Source organism: Myxocyprinus asiaticus, chromosome 31 (genome assembly GCF_019703515.2).
Source record: "Myxocyprinus asiaticus isolate MX2 ecotype Aquarium Trade chromosome 31, UBuf_Myxa_2, whole genome shotgun sequence".
In the NCBI taxonomy this organism is placed as follows: domain Eukaryota; kingdom Metazoa; phylum Chordata; class Actinopteri; order Cypriniformes; family Catostomidae; genus Myxocyprinus; species Myxocyprinus asiaticus.
The window spans coordinates 32,686,733-32,701,142 of NC_059374.1; the positions used below are offsets into that span (position 1 = coordinate 32,686,733).

At 40.1% G+C, this 14,410-nt stretch overlaps 1 protein-coding gene across 1 annotated transcript in view; it reads left to right on the forward strand.

Moving 5' to 3' along the window:
- The window catches only part of LOC127422036 (protein furry homolog), a 96,633-nt gene that overhangs the window by 74,736 nt on the left and 7,487 nt on the right, over positions 1-14,410 (forward strand). The window contains exons 47-59 of the mRNA XM_051665366.1: positions 219-359; positions 1,236-1,415; positions 2,553-2,723; positions 4,460-4,534; positions 4,620-4,790; positions 6,094-6,297; positions 6,826-6,969; positions 7,329-7,495; positions 7,660-7,900; positions 8,325-8,474; positions 8,665-8,763; positions 10,679-10,762; positions 12,152-12,262. Of these exons, the coding sequence (XP_051521326.1) occupies positions 219-359; positions 1,236-1,415; positions 2,553-2,723; positions 4,460-4,534; positions 4,620-4,790; positions 6,094-6,297; positions 6,826-6,969; positions 7,329-7,495; positions 7,660-7,900; positions 8,325-8,474; positions 8,665-8,763; positions 10,679-10,762; positions 12,152-12,262 (1,938 nt within the window). The remainder of the gene's footprint in view (positions 1-218; positions 360-1,235; positions 1,416-2,552; positions 2,724-4,459; positions 4,535-4,619; positions 4,791-6,093; positions 6,298-6,825; positions 6,970-7,328; positions 7,496-7,659; positions 7,901-8,324; positions 8,475-8,664; positions 8,764-10,678; positions 10,763-12,151; positions 12,263-14,410) is intronic.

Below are 14,410 nucleotides of genomic sequence, written 5' to 3' on the forward strand. Positions count from 1 at the left end.
CATGTAAGACAGAAAGTCAAACGTGTTTGAAATGACATCAATAGAGAGTAAATTAAATGAAACATTTAAATTTTTAGGTGAAATATAAATTGTACAACACTTTAAAAACATCCATATTATTTTGATAAACTAAACTTTTCAGGAAAAAGTGCATACACAATACACAAACTTTATGTTTGGGTAACTTTTATCTCTAATACTTTGTGTTTTGTACACAGTTGTTGGAGAAAGGATTACCTAGCATGCAACAAACTCTTCTCCAGATTATCTACAGTTTACTGAGTCACATGGAATTGAGTGGTATTCAAGCCAAACCCTTCAACATGGAGGTTCTAACAACCATAGAGAAGTTTGTTCAGGTGTGACTACTGTAAATTATGATAACAAAGATGAATGTAAAGTTATAATACTACCTTATTTACAGTATGTGGTGGAATTTGTTTTATCATTGTTCACGCCATGTCACCATGTTCACTCATAAATGAATGGTTTACTAACCCTTATGTTGAAACCCCTGTGTTCTTTCATGGAACACAAACCTAGATATTAAGCAGAATACCCAGAACACTTTTTATAGTGGGGACTAAAGCTGTCAAACTCCAAAAATGATGTAAAAGCACCACAAAGTAACATAACAGTAATCCATATAAGTGGTGTTACTGCAGTGCATGCAGTGCAGGGTGTACAGCGCACTGGGGCCCGGGGTGAAAAGGAGTGAAAAGAAAGCTCACTTTCCCGACAGGGAAAACAACGAGGGGGAATTTCTAAAATTAGGATCAATGATCACTTTTATCCAGCCTGTATCTCATCCAACCTAAATTTCTTCTTGAAATAGCAGTGTTTTATAGAGTTTCTGCTGTATAAAATCAATCTGTTTTGCATCTTTTGTAATACCACTGCTTTTCCAGTGGGAGGAAAAAAAAGAAAAGAATTAAAAAACACAACCTTGTGCCAGGGCTATAAATCCAAAGGCACACCCAACAGCAGTCTATAAACAGTCAGTCCTACTGGCTGCTGTCCACATTACTGAGGCCTTCAGTGTGGCCTCACAGCAGAGACGCTCTGAACTACTGCTTCTCTCACTGGGCTCAAATGTTTATCTCGGCAGAAGAAGAGAAGACTACTGCTTGTTAAGATGGACTGACTGTATGTGATGCTCTGATAATTGAGCATGTTTTTGAATGTGCCCTTTGAGGAATAACTTCGTTCTGTATTGTTTATTTGTGCAACTTTAGACTGCACATTGGAAGGAAGCCTTGAACATATTAAAGTTGGTGGTCTCCCGCTCTGCTAGTCTGGTTTCGCCTTCGTCCCCACAGAGTAACGCATCCAATGTGGATGTGAGGCATGTGTGGGATACGCCCTCTAAAGCCCTGCCTGGAAAGACCCTTGACTTTCACTTCGATATTTCAGAGGTAATATATCCTACACACTCTAACGCTGTTTGGCGGCTTTTGTTTGCTTTGAACCTGTCTGTCCTTAGTCTGTCTCTTACTTTCTGTCTTCTGTCATTATACACTTCCAGTCAAAAGTTTGGACAGATTTTTATTATATTTGTTTCTCTTGATCTTAAAAAACCTTTTGACCTAAATGCTTAAATGCTTTCAACTAGTTTTGCATATAAATTGTGCCTACTTATGAATTCTTTACGAAACGAAAAATTTTGTAAAGAATTGTAAGGACTTTACTCTTATTCTGAAATGTGGAAAATAGTAATAATACAGAATATGTTAAATGTTTGACTGGTATTGTACTTTAAGCAAGAGCACTGAGGTGTGACATTAAAAAAGCCAACCACCAGATATTGGCATGATTTATGGGCTTGTCCTCACTTTCTAAGGTGAAGTCATGTATTAATGTTTTTTTTTTTCTTCTAGCATTTAAGTTTACAATATTATTTTTAAAGCTATCCTTAAAGATTTTAGAAATTACAAATTAGTTTTCTGTTTAAAACCTGAGGGAGATGTACAAGACACAGTCTCATCAAAGTGTGGGAACCAAACAGGGAGCTATTTGTGTTGTGCATGAATTCCAGGAAATTATGTCACTCCAGCTGTGGTGCTTTGCATTCAAAGCAGCGAGCGTTCTTGGCAGGACAGCCCATACATGTCTTAAAGCAGACTTTTCTGCCCTCTGTCAAATACCTCTGGGACGTGTAGCCTCTAGCAAGTGAGAGAGTGAAGGACAATGACACAGAGAACTGAAAACATGTTTGTTACCATTCCAGCTGTAAGGATTTTATGCGAATTAAGGGCAGGTGAATTCATTAAGGTAAATCCTGAGGTTCCCTCAAGCTTTGCTTAGCTCGGTTCGGATTGGAGTTTCCTTTCCCAGAGCTCAGCTTCCAAGACACACAGGACAAGGACCATTGAAAAATAAGACTTCCACTTTTTCCAGCAAGTGTTGAATGTGGGGATCTGAAGCAGAGACAATTGAACTTGACATCAGGGAAGAGGGTGTACTGGAATAGACTCATTCTCGGGCTGAGGTACATGAGTACAACACATTAAATTCATGTGTTTAAACAGTGCATGACTTTGTGTGTGTTTTAGACACCAGTGATTGGCCGGCGGTTTGATGAGCTTCACGGCTCTCTGAGACAAGATGGGAAGAATGGAGGAGGGGTTACTGTGACATGCAGTACCTCCTCCACATCCTCAGGCTCTTGCCAAAACAACCACGTGCTGGTGCCCGTCAGCTGGAAACGGCCACAGTCCTCACAGGTGAGCCAATCACACACACATTTTTTTAATCTTTGAACAGTTCCTTATCATAGGCTCACCCTGGTAAAGTGCATTAAATATTATTTGCATATACTGTAATCAGAAAAGAATTAATTATTGCTCCCCTGAAAATCAGACCACTACATCAAGTGTCTTTACTATTTAAATTTTTAGGTTTTTTATTTGTTTTGATTTTTTGTTTTGATTTTTTTTTTTTTTTGCTTTGCTTTTTCTTTGCTTAGTTTAGATTTGTTTGTTTTTTGTCGTTTTGTTTGTTTGTTTTTAGTTTTGTTTAGTTTAGTTTAATTTAATTTAGTTTAGTTTAGTTTTTTGTGTGTATGTTTTGTTTTGCTTTGTTTTTTGTTTTTTGTTGAAAAAAATCCTATACACTGTCCTAGCTTGCAAATCATTATTAAATAACAACATTTTGGTCAAAAGACCTTCTTCAGGCATTTGACGTACACTATATTGCCAAATGTATTCGCTCACCCATCCAAATAATTGAATTCAGGTGTTCCAATCACTTCCATGGCCACATGTGTATAAAATGAAGCACCTAGGCATGCAGACTGCTTCTACAAACATTTGTGAAAGAATGGGCCGCTCTCAGGAGCTCAGTGAATTCCAGCGTGGTACTGTGATAGGATGCCACCTGTGCAACAAGTCCAGTCGTGAAATTTCCTCGCTACTAAATATTCTAGTCAACTGTCAGTGGTATTATAACAAAGTGGAAGCGATTGGGAATGACAGCAACTCAGCCACGAAGTGGTAGGCCACGTAAAATGACAGCGGATGCTGAGGCGCATAGTGCGCAGAGGTCGCCAACTTTCTGCAGAGTCAATCGCTACAGACCTCCAAAGTTCATGTGGCCTTCAGATTAGCTCAAGAACAGTGCGTAGAGAGCTTCATGGAATGGGTTTCCATGGCCGAGCAGCTGCATCCAAGCCATACATCACCAAGTGCAATGCAAAGCGTCAGATGCAGTGGTGTAAAGCACGCCGCCACTGGACTCTAGAGCAGTGGAGACGTGTTCTCTGGAGTGACGAATCAAGCTTCTCCATCTGGCAATCTGATGGACGAGTCTGGGTTTGGTGGTTGCCAGGAGAACGGTACTTGTCTGACTGCATTGTGCCAACTGTGAAGTTTGGTGGAGGGGGGATTATGGTGTGGGGTTGTTTTTCAGGAGCTGGGCTTGGCCCCTTAGTTCCAGTGAAAGGAACTCTGAATGCTTCAGCATACCAAGAGATTTTGGGCAATTCCATGCTCCCAACTTTGTGGGAACAGTTTGGGGATGGCCCCTTCCTGTTCCAACATGACTGCACACCAGTGCACAAAGCAAGGTCCATAAAGACATGGATGAGCGAGTTTGGTGTGGAAGAACTTGACTGGCCTGCACAGAGTCCTGACCTCAACCCGATAGAGCACCTTTGGGATGAATTAGAGCGAAGACTGCGAGCCAGGCCTTCTTGTCCAAAATCAGTGTCTGACCTCACAAATGCGCTTCTGGAAGAGTGGTCAAAAATTCCCATAAACACACTCCTAAACCTTGTGGAAAGCCTTCCCAGAAGAGTTGAAGCTGTTATAGCTGCAAAGGGTGGGCCGACGTCATATTAAACCCTATGGATTAAGAATGGGATGTCACTTAAGTTCATATGCGTCTAAAGGCAGATGAGCGAATACTTTTGGCAATATAGTGTATTTGTGTCGTACTTTGTGTCATTTTTTTCCCCATGTAGAAAAGGACTCGTGAGAAGCTGGTAAATGTATTGACCTTGTGTGGGCAAGAAGTTGGACTCACCAAAAACCCATCTGTAAGTGACAGATGCATTATCCATGGCTTAAATCTTTGATAATGTGTCTGGATTCACAATAAATTACTCCTCAAATCCCCTGCAGGTGATTTTCTCATCCTGTGGGGAACTGGACCTGATTGAGCACCAGCCCAATCTAGTGTCTTCTGAGGACGGCACACGGGACATGGAAAACATGGATGACATCACTTCTGAACAGCAGTTCCGTGTATTCAGGGACTTTGACTTCCTGGATGTAGAACTGGAAGATGGAGAGGTAGGCGAAATTTTTATTATGATTGTGAAAACAAAATGCATGATTTCCCCTTTCATTTCACTTCCAAATCAGTTAGTTTAAATTTGTGTTAACTTCAGTAAAGTGGACATCTGGGTGCAGCCATATTTACAGCATGGGAAAAACAAAATGGACAAAGCAATTGCACTTCTTTGCACAATATCATTGTAGCTGTCTTTAACTCTTTGTCATACACTCTCCTCTCCTTGTCCATGTCTGTGCCATCAAGGAGATGCAGGTAAGCCCAGGAATGCTCCAGTGTTGTGCTCTGTGGAGTTGAGCAGGATGATGAAGTGTTTATATAATATTTTTTGCAAGCACTGCAACTACCTTATGTGCATTGTGATGCATGTTCATAATTCTAGTTAAGCACTTAACTTTGGTTTTATGCATGTACAAATACACAATGACACTTCAAAGCAGATTCTTTTAATGTGCAGTTTAAGACTGTGGACAAATTAAATCTGCTATCATTATTTCAACATTCTGGTTACTGGTGAAATGTCACAAAACATTACTAAAATGTTTTATGTTATAAACATCTGTATTGGGCAGCATCTAAAAAGAGAGACTGACTAAAAGCCAAAATAATTTACCCCTTGGCTGTTTTTGATGATATTTCAACACATCTACTTTTTATAAATGACTTTCCCCTGGTTTGTACTGTCTTATGAAATCATGAGAAACAGTCAGTGCACTGAGGTCAGTCTCCAAATTCGCTGAGGCTGCAATGCCACAGAGACACTCAAAAGTAGCAGTATCAAAGACTCATTTGCTCCTCTACCATTTTATTTTTAACTTATAACTAAACAGAAATAGTGAACTAACTATTCAGCGGTGAAATAGCAAGCCTTTTCCAAGTCTTTGCGTCAGTTCAGTGTTAAAGCCATTTGCCAAAGGAAAGCATTGTTCTCTGTTGAACTAGATTTGTTAAGGAATGTGGATGTTGACTCTTGACTGTCTGTGTAATGGCATGTGGCTGCACAGAGTTATATAGAGCCTCTTCCAAAGGAAACGGCCTTCAGACACTTTATTTTTTACTGTACATGAACAGTAGTAATTTATAATACTGTAGGTTTCTATATTTCTGTTTCACTACACAGGGCTGTTTTAGTTTGTATAGCTGTGTAAATGCTTTAAATATTGAGATACAAACTCAGACTGAGCAGCTCCATATCTTGAGCATGCCCCAGCCTGTTACTGTCTGTTTTGCAATATGGATGTGTATATTTAACTACAGACCCATTGAAAAGACTCTCTATTTATCCTGCTCTTTCTCTGACAGGGTGAGACAGTTGACAGTTTTAACTGGGGTGCGAGGAGGCGTTCCATTGACAGTCTGGACCAGACTGAGCCCCTGCCAATGGAGGAGGACAGCCAGCTCTCGGGCAGTTCACCCAGTCTGTGTCCAATTGTCCATGATGATTCTGAGGAGTCCTCTGAAGAGGAGTCCCTCACGGCCAGCCAGATCCTCTCTGCCTCACAATTAGTAATGTTAATTATGGTTGTCATATACTATTTAACATTTAATTTCCCTGTTTAAAGTAGGCTTCTAAATGTTTTGTCAGCACTTTGACAAAAAATGTAATGGAAAAGATGTGAAGACAGCATGAATTGGCATTCACAACGCATATGACTTTCTTAATATGAAGTATTTTTGAATGGATTTTATCCATGATTGGATATTGAAATATTACTGGTAAAAAATATTTTTTACTGACCACATGGGCTTAATTAAATCAGCAGAAAAGAAAAGCAATTTTAGAGGCAGAGAAAGTTATTGAAAGATTCATTTTGTTTTTGTCAAGCACAATAAGACCAAGGGAATTTAATTAGAAACTAATTTAAATCAATTTTGAATTCATGTTTTTTTTCTAAATGTACAAACATAAAATGTATGTCTGTTTATAATATTATTTACATGCAAAAAAGCAGTAGAATACCCCTAATGTTCCTAAACAAATGTTCCATGTATCATAAAGTTGAAAAATATTTTGAACTCTGTGTCTTATTTCAGAATGTCAGCCTGTCTCCCACTGAAGAATTAAACCCAATGAACTCTCCGTGTGTCTCCTTTGACAACACTCAAGCTGACTCAGTCGCTCTTTCCCACCCAACGGCCAGCTTTGAGATCTCGCTGCCTGAGGGCTCAAACCATAGGGTGAATAAGAGCTTTAAAATGGCCTGATCTTTGGGGGCAGACACAATCCTACTCATACCGCATGTGCTTGCTGTATCTGGCTGTCTCTGTTTTAAGCATTGATTAATTTTAGTTTTATTGAGATTTAGTGTAGTTGTTGGCTGATACCATATGCTTTATATGCTTTTTAGAGAGGGGGGCATTAAATTAATTCCAATGGCATCTTATGGCATCTAATTCTTGCTCTTCCAAATCTCCCCATTTCTATCTGCTAAGAATTTCTCTGCTACCGCTTTTCATCTTTGAGGTGTACCACAGTCATTTGCATTGGTTGTAAATACCATAGACTGACCAAGTTTTTCTTTTCTGTCCAAAACAAGGCTGTGGATTCAGCTGAAGAAGATGAAGCCAGTGTCAATGAAGACGATATATCACTCTACATTTGTGAGCTGCCACCTGCTTTCACTTCCTCTGACATCATAACAGTGGACACACCCCAAAAGGAAGATAACAGCTTGATGGACAGCGAGACAAGCAGCTTACCCAGGTATTGCGCCTTTGTGGGTCATACTTTTGACAAACACAGTTCTGTTTCAGTTTAGAGATTTGATTTGTGGAGAAGTCTGAAAACTAATCTTAAGTTTCTCTTGAGACTCCTCAAACACTTCCCCCGCCCCCATGCCACATAATTCTATCCCTCATTTCCTCCAGTGGGATTGGAGACCAGCACAGCTCTGTGGCACAGCCAGAGGAGGAGAGAGAAGAGCTTTTGTTAGATTCCCGTTCCTCCCCTCCACCATCTCCCTTTTTCTCCGCCATACTGGCCGCCTTCCAGCCGATGGTGTGTGATGATGCCGAGGAGGCTTGGCGCAGACATCTCAACCAGCTGGTGGCCGACTCTGATGGCTCCTGCGCTGTCTACACCTTCCAAGTCTTCTCCTCACTCTTCCAGGTAATTCACAGAAGTAGAGGAGCCTGCCACTGGCGTCTTTTTTTTTTTTTTACTGTTTTAATGGTATAACAGGGTGGGAAAAAGTAGTTTTGGTTTAAGTCAAGCATCTTAAACAAGTCCATCTTTGATTACAAAACCAAAAGTAAGGAATACGATGGACCATTGAATTATTACATTTAAAGCACACCTCCTACATGTTTATCATAAGACATTTTTTAGGCTTTCATCCCTAAAATGTCCCTTTTGTCTCTAAAATGTGTTTAGAACTATTTCCTTACACCACTGATTAAATATCTTGCTTTGACTTTGAAAGTTCTGCTAATTTGAAACTGTAACAATTCAGAAAAAAAGAGCTGTAACTGTAAGTAAAGAAATGCTGGTAACTGAAGCAGATAAAACAGGACATGTTGTTTCTGACCTCCAGAGTATACAGACCAAGTTCTGCACCCTGACCTGTGACGCTGCTGGTTACCTTGGCAATGGCCTTCGTGGGATTGGAGCAAAGTTTGTAGGGTCGTCCCAGATGCTGACATCGTGCTCCGAATGTCCCACGTTATTTGTCGATGTAGACACTGTGAGTTCCATATTTGCATGTAAATGCCATCCATTATATAGCTAGAATGAAAAATGAAGTAGCCAGCCATAGTATTTTATTTAAATTCTACCCCAGCGTGTATGTGTGTGCCTGCCATATTAGGCACCTATTTTTGTAACTTGCTTACAGTATTACAAAATGTATTTTTTAATTAATAAATGTGTTACAGATTGTGTCCTGTGGTCTATTAGAGAAGATGAAGTTCAGTGTATTGGAGCTGCAGGAATACCTGGAAACTTACAACAACAGAAAGGAAGCAGTTATATCAGTATGTTCATTCAAGCTTTAATATACAAAACAATATTTGGATTAACAACATGATGCTCATTTGCTGTTCTATTCTATTCTAGTCTATTAAAACATTTTTATATTTTTGTGGGCTTACAAAAATGTCTAGGTGGTTTAACTGTCCCAGGGCTGTCTCATGACCAAAACGTCACCTTACCGACGTTTTGCTTGCATGATCAAAATCTCATAGTCATGCCATTCTCACCTTAGTTCAGACGATTACGTCACAAGCTCAGCAAACTTCAGATTTATCGCATGTTTAATATAAGTTTAGTTACATTATACAAACATATTAATATTTCCGCAGTGACTATTTGCTCAAGGTGTAAATACAGTAGTACCTGCCACACAGTGCAGGTTAAATAGTCTTAAATAGACTTAAATAGTCTCTTGGAACCATAGAAATTGAAGCCAAATTGCGCCCCCTAGTGTCGCTGTAATGGCATAGTGTGTAAAAACTGCGTGGATGTGCTTTTTTCATGCGGGCATCCCGGGTTCTATTCCGGGTTCTATTTTGTCCCACTTTTTCTCATCCAGTTACCTGTTTACACTCTTAATATTTTCTTTAATAATACTTATAATAATAAATAAAAATGAATATAAAGGTTGATTGCCTCGCAGAATTTGGTCACAGTGACGCTCGGGGAGTTGAGAGAAAGGTTTGATCCGGGTCAAATTAATAATTATTTAACTATATTAATATTTTAGTAACCATGTTTTTTGGTGGAAACCATAGCTTTAATGCAATTAATCATTGTGTTACTACAGTAATATGTTGTTAATATACTGTAGTAACCATGTTTAATTTGGTGGTTTACTACAAAATACTGTGGTGATACTATTTTTACTGAAATAAAACCATGGTCAATTTTTGTAAGGTAAGCTTGTGGTTATGTTTAGGGGTAGGGGTTGGTGTAGGGTGTATGTGGGACTCTAAATAAACACTATTAACACACTGCAGTGATACTGTATGTTAGTATTTTATTATGAGTGCGAATTGAATTTAGGATAGCAAATCACTTTTAAAATGGTATAAATGTTTTTTTCAAAAATGTATGAAACTGACATGAATACAAAGATTGCATTTATTAGAACTTGAATATGTTTTTGACCTATTTAACAAAAAGAAGCAGCTTAAAGGGATAGTTCACCCAAAAATAAAATGATCTCATCATTTACTCACTCTCATGCCATCCCAGATGTGTATTTTTAGAAGAATATTTCAGCTCTGTAAGTCCATTCAATGCAAGTGAATGGGTACCAAAATTTTGAAGCCCCAAAAAGCAGATAAAGGCAGCTTAAAAGTAATCCACACGACTCCACTTGTTAAATCTGTATATTCAGAAGTGATATGATAGGTTTGGGTGAGAAACAGATCAATATTTATGTCCTTTTTACTATAAATTCTCCTCCCTGCCCAGTAGGTGGCAGTATGTACGAAAAATGCAAATTGCCAAAAACAAAAGAAGAATGCGAAAGTGAAAGTAAAAGTGGATATTGGTAGGAAAAAAGGACTTAAATATTGTTCTGTTTCTCACCCACACCTATCACATCACTTCTGAAGATACAGATTTAACCACTGGAGTTGTATGGATTACTTTTTTGCACCTTTATGTGCTTTTTGGAGCATCAACATTTTGGTACCTGTTTACTTTCATTGAATCGAGCTACAGTGCTGAAATATTCTTCTAGAAATATTTGTTTGTGTTCTGCAGAAGAAAAAAAAAAAGTCATACACATCTGGGATGGCGTGAGGGTAAATTATGAAAGAATTTACATTTTGGGGTGTACTATTCCTTTAATATTGTTTACTCAAGAAAAAAGTTACATTAGGCTTACTTGTTCTATTTAGTGTTGAACTTTTAGTAATACTCATGATTTTACGCCTATTCCAGTGGCTGAGTAACTGCAAGACCAGCTTCCCCAAATGTTCTGGAGATGGAGTGATCACCTTCCAGCCTGCTGAAACAGAGGACAAGGTATGACACCCTCTGCCTTTTCAATAGCACATCAGTAGTCCAGTGAAGGTACAGTTGATATACTGTAGGATATAAATCACATGCTTCTTACTGAAGAACTCGATCAAGCTCTCGAAAATCGTACAAACTGGATCTTTAATTAACAGTTTAGCTTTTTAACACTTTGATGCAACCCAAATTCCAAAATGCATAAACTGCACGTGTTACTATCTTATACAGTATAATAGATATTGTCTGAAAGTTTAAGTGTGGTTGTACTATCTAATTATCAGTGCCACTGTAATGACCATTCTGCCTTGTGATATGATTTAATAAGGTTCTTAGTGGGATTAGTTGACCATAGTTGGTTTCAGATTCCATTTCAATCTATCTCTTATATTTTCTGCATCTCGATTGTTCTGTGATAGCTCTGTGAGTGACATTCTCTTTCCTATCTTTCTGCTCTCCGCCTGTTTCAAAAGCAAGCTATTTCTTCACAACAACACCTCCTATTCTTATGTTTGACAAAGTGGTTTTATTCTACTGGACCGTAAAGAATTTTGAAGAAACCCTGAAAACTTTCCTTTCAAAACCCTTTCAACTCTTCAAGATCAATTTCCTTGTCTCCTCCCAATTATGAAATTGGGACAGAAGGAGTGGCAGCTATTGTTTCAACATAACAAAACTAATTATGTTGTCATACCACTCTTTTGTCACTCATTTATGACTGGAGAAGCACACCACGATAGAAAAAGGCACTGACAATAAAAATCAGTCAGGTTTGTCTTTAAGATGCCTGATGTCACAAAGAAGACAGGTCTTAATCCCAGTTAAGGTTTGCTTCACACATAATTAATCTATTGTCATCCAGCAGAGTCCCTGTACAAATATAAAAATAAGAAGGTGATGTTGTGATCTGCTGCTCGGCAGAGTTTATTTTCTTTCTCTGGTTGTCCATTCACTTTTCTGCTCATGCATGCCAAAAAAAGATGGAACCATTTTTTGGCCATGCATTATTTTGCCTGTGCCACTAAGCTGCATGTTTCCACACTGTATTCAAAACGACTTCTCTTCCTTCTCACTTCTCACCTTTTGTCTTACAATGCCTGCTTTATAGCAAATGGAATCTCTTGCAGTAAGTTTAATACATCTTTTTAACGTCATCTCCTCCTTTTCCCTTGTTACTCAGATTAGATACTCAAATTAGATTTTTTTTTCCATAGACCTCACAAAGATAAATCTGAATGCTTGTATCCTTGTTTATTATTTTTAAACAGATTTTGGTTACCATGATATATCTGTTGTAATTATTCAAGTGCAATACTTTATATGATCCTAAGAAACATGCACTTAAGAGATCTTTTAACAGAGGCTTTGATATGCATTTTATGTATTTTTGTTTATTCACAGCAACTGGAGCTTTGTCAAAAACTCTACAAACTCCACTTTCAACTTCTGCTGCTTTTTCAGTCTTACTGTAAGCTGATTGGCCAGGTTCATGCTATAAGTGCTATCCCAGAGGTATGTTGGCACCAGTTTCTCCTCATCTGAGTTTCATTAAGTTGTTTTAAATTATTCACTAAGAAAGAAGTACCATACTATTCTTTGAAGTATGTTGTAGTTGTCACGGTTCTGGTAAGCCCACAGGTTTGTTTTGTTTGTTTTGTCATTTTCTCTCCCTCGTGTTTCGCAGGCGCACTTGACTGGCATGATCGGCATTTCCATGGGAACGTTCATTGTTCTCAGGGAGGTGCAGATGATGCCACTGATTGCTTGTCTAGCAACACCTGTTCCAGCCTGATTGCACTTCCTACATATGCCCTCATGTTTCTCTGTTTCTTTGCCAGATTATTATGCTAAATTGAGTACAAACCTCGCTCTCCTTGTCGAGCTGGTCCTGTCTTGTCATTCTGTTGGTTTGCCCGCATTGTTCGGGTTGTGGTTTGCCTTCCAGTCTTCGCTGAGTTCAGCCTGGCAATCCACAAAGGAATTCTGCTCCATGCCCGCATGCCAGGGATCTACACTTCTGCTGCTGCTCGCATTGACCGCTGGACATCTCTCTCATCGCTAAGCTTCTATGGAGGATTCTGCCAAGCTCCTCCTGACTTCCACGATGCACACACTCCACTGACGAACACACTACTCTCTACTCTGTGCGGTGGCGCATTACTGACTTTATTAATAAATATTTTTGGAACTGTTACCTCTGCTCCTGGGTCATTCTGTCCAGCACCTACACATTACAGAATAATCTGGCCACAACATGGACCCAGCGGAGAATTCCACTCTTCTCTCCGCCCTTTCTCAGGGAGTTCTGCTGGGATGTCAGCGAGACCAGATCGCTGCCGCTAACCAAGCTTTGGAGACGATGGCCTCACCGATCTCACCTCCTATGTGCAACAGCTCCGCCCATTTCTGATTCCTGAATCTCTGTGGGAGGTTTCCTCACCAGCCCCTGTGACGCCTGTGTATTCTGGACATTTTGAAGCCCACATTCCGTATTCTATCCCGTATTCAGGTGAGGCTGAATCATGCAGCGCATTCATCTTACAGTGTTCCCTGTTCTTTACATTGCAAACCTCCACGTTTGCCTCGGACACCTTGAAGGTGGCTTGTGTCATTACACTCCTCACTGGTAGGGCCGGTGAATGGGGCACTGCTATGTGGGACAACCAACATCCCTGCTGCACTTCATATCAGACTCGGAGCTCCGCCAAGTGTTTGATCGCTCGGCTCAAGGTCAGGAGGTGGTGAGGATTTTGTCTGGACTCTCCCAAGGAGATCGACGTGTTGCAGATTACGTGATAGAGTTTCGCAATCTTTCTGCTTCTTGTGAATGGAATGATCACGCTATGAGAGATCGCTTTCTGCACGGGCTTTCTGATGACATTTTGAATGAGATTTATTCATTGGATTTACCTCCACACTTCGACAATTTGGTGGATTTGCTATTCAAGTCGATCAATGCCTCGCTTTACGTCGCCATCACCGCCAACGCCGCTTTCCGCCTGCTATGGTGGTAGATCAACCTGCCCACTCTGCCTCGCCAGCCTACTCGCCTGAACCTCGTCCTGATTATGAACACATGCAAGTCACCAGTACTCAAATATCCCATAGAGAGAAACAGCGGCACCTTATTAATATACTGTGTCTGTATTGTGCTGCCCTGGGTCACCTTGATGCTGCCTGTGTGTTAAAAGACGTCGCTTGTCGGTAGGAGAGGGGTTACTGGTGAGTGCAACACCTTTGGATAAATTCCCTGGACTTCGGACACTTCTTCTGGCTCAACTGCAGTTTGGATTGGCCTATTATACATACATTGCCATGACCCTTCCTCCTTATCGCCCGTACGACTGTGCTATCGAATTGCTCCCTGGCACTTCTCCACCTCGGGGATGGCATGCTTTCGCTCACGTCTCCTGAGAGGGAGGTCATGAACAGGTATATCAATGATTCTCTGGCAGCCAGTCTCAATCGCCCTTCCTACTCGCTGGCAGGGGTGGGGTTCTTCTTTGTGGAGAAGAAGGATGGCTCGCTTAGACCCTTTATAGATTATTGGGGGCTGAATGACATCATGGTAAAGAATCGTTATCCTTTGCCGTTGATGTCCTCAGCCTTCAACTCTTGCAGGGGTGTCCATCTTTACGAAGTTGGACCTATGCAACGCTC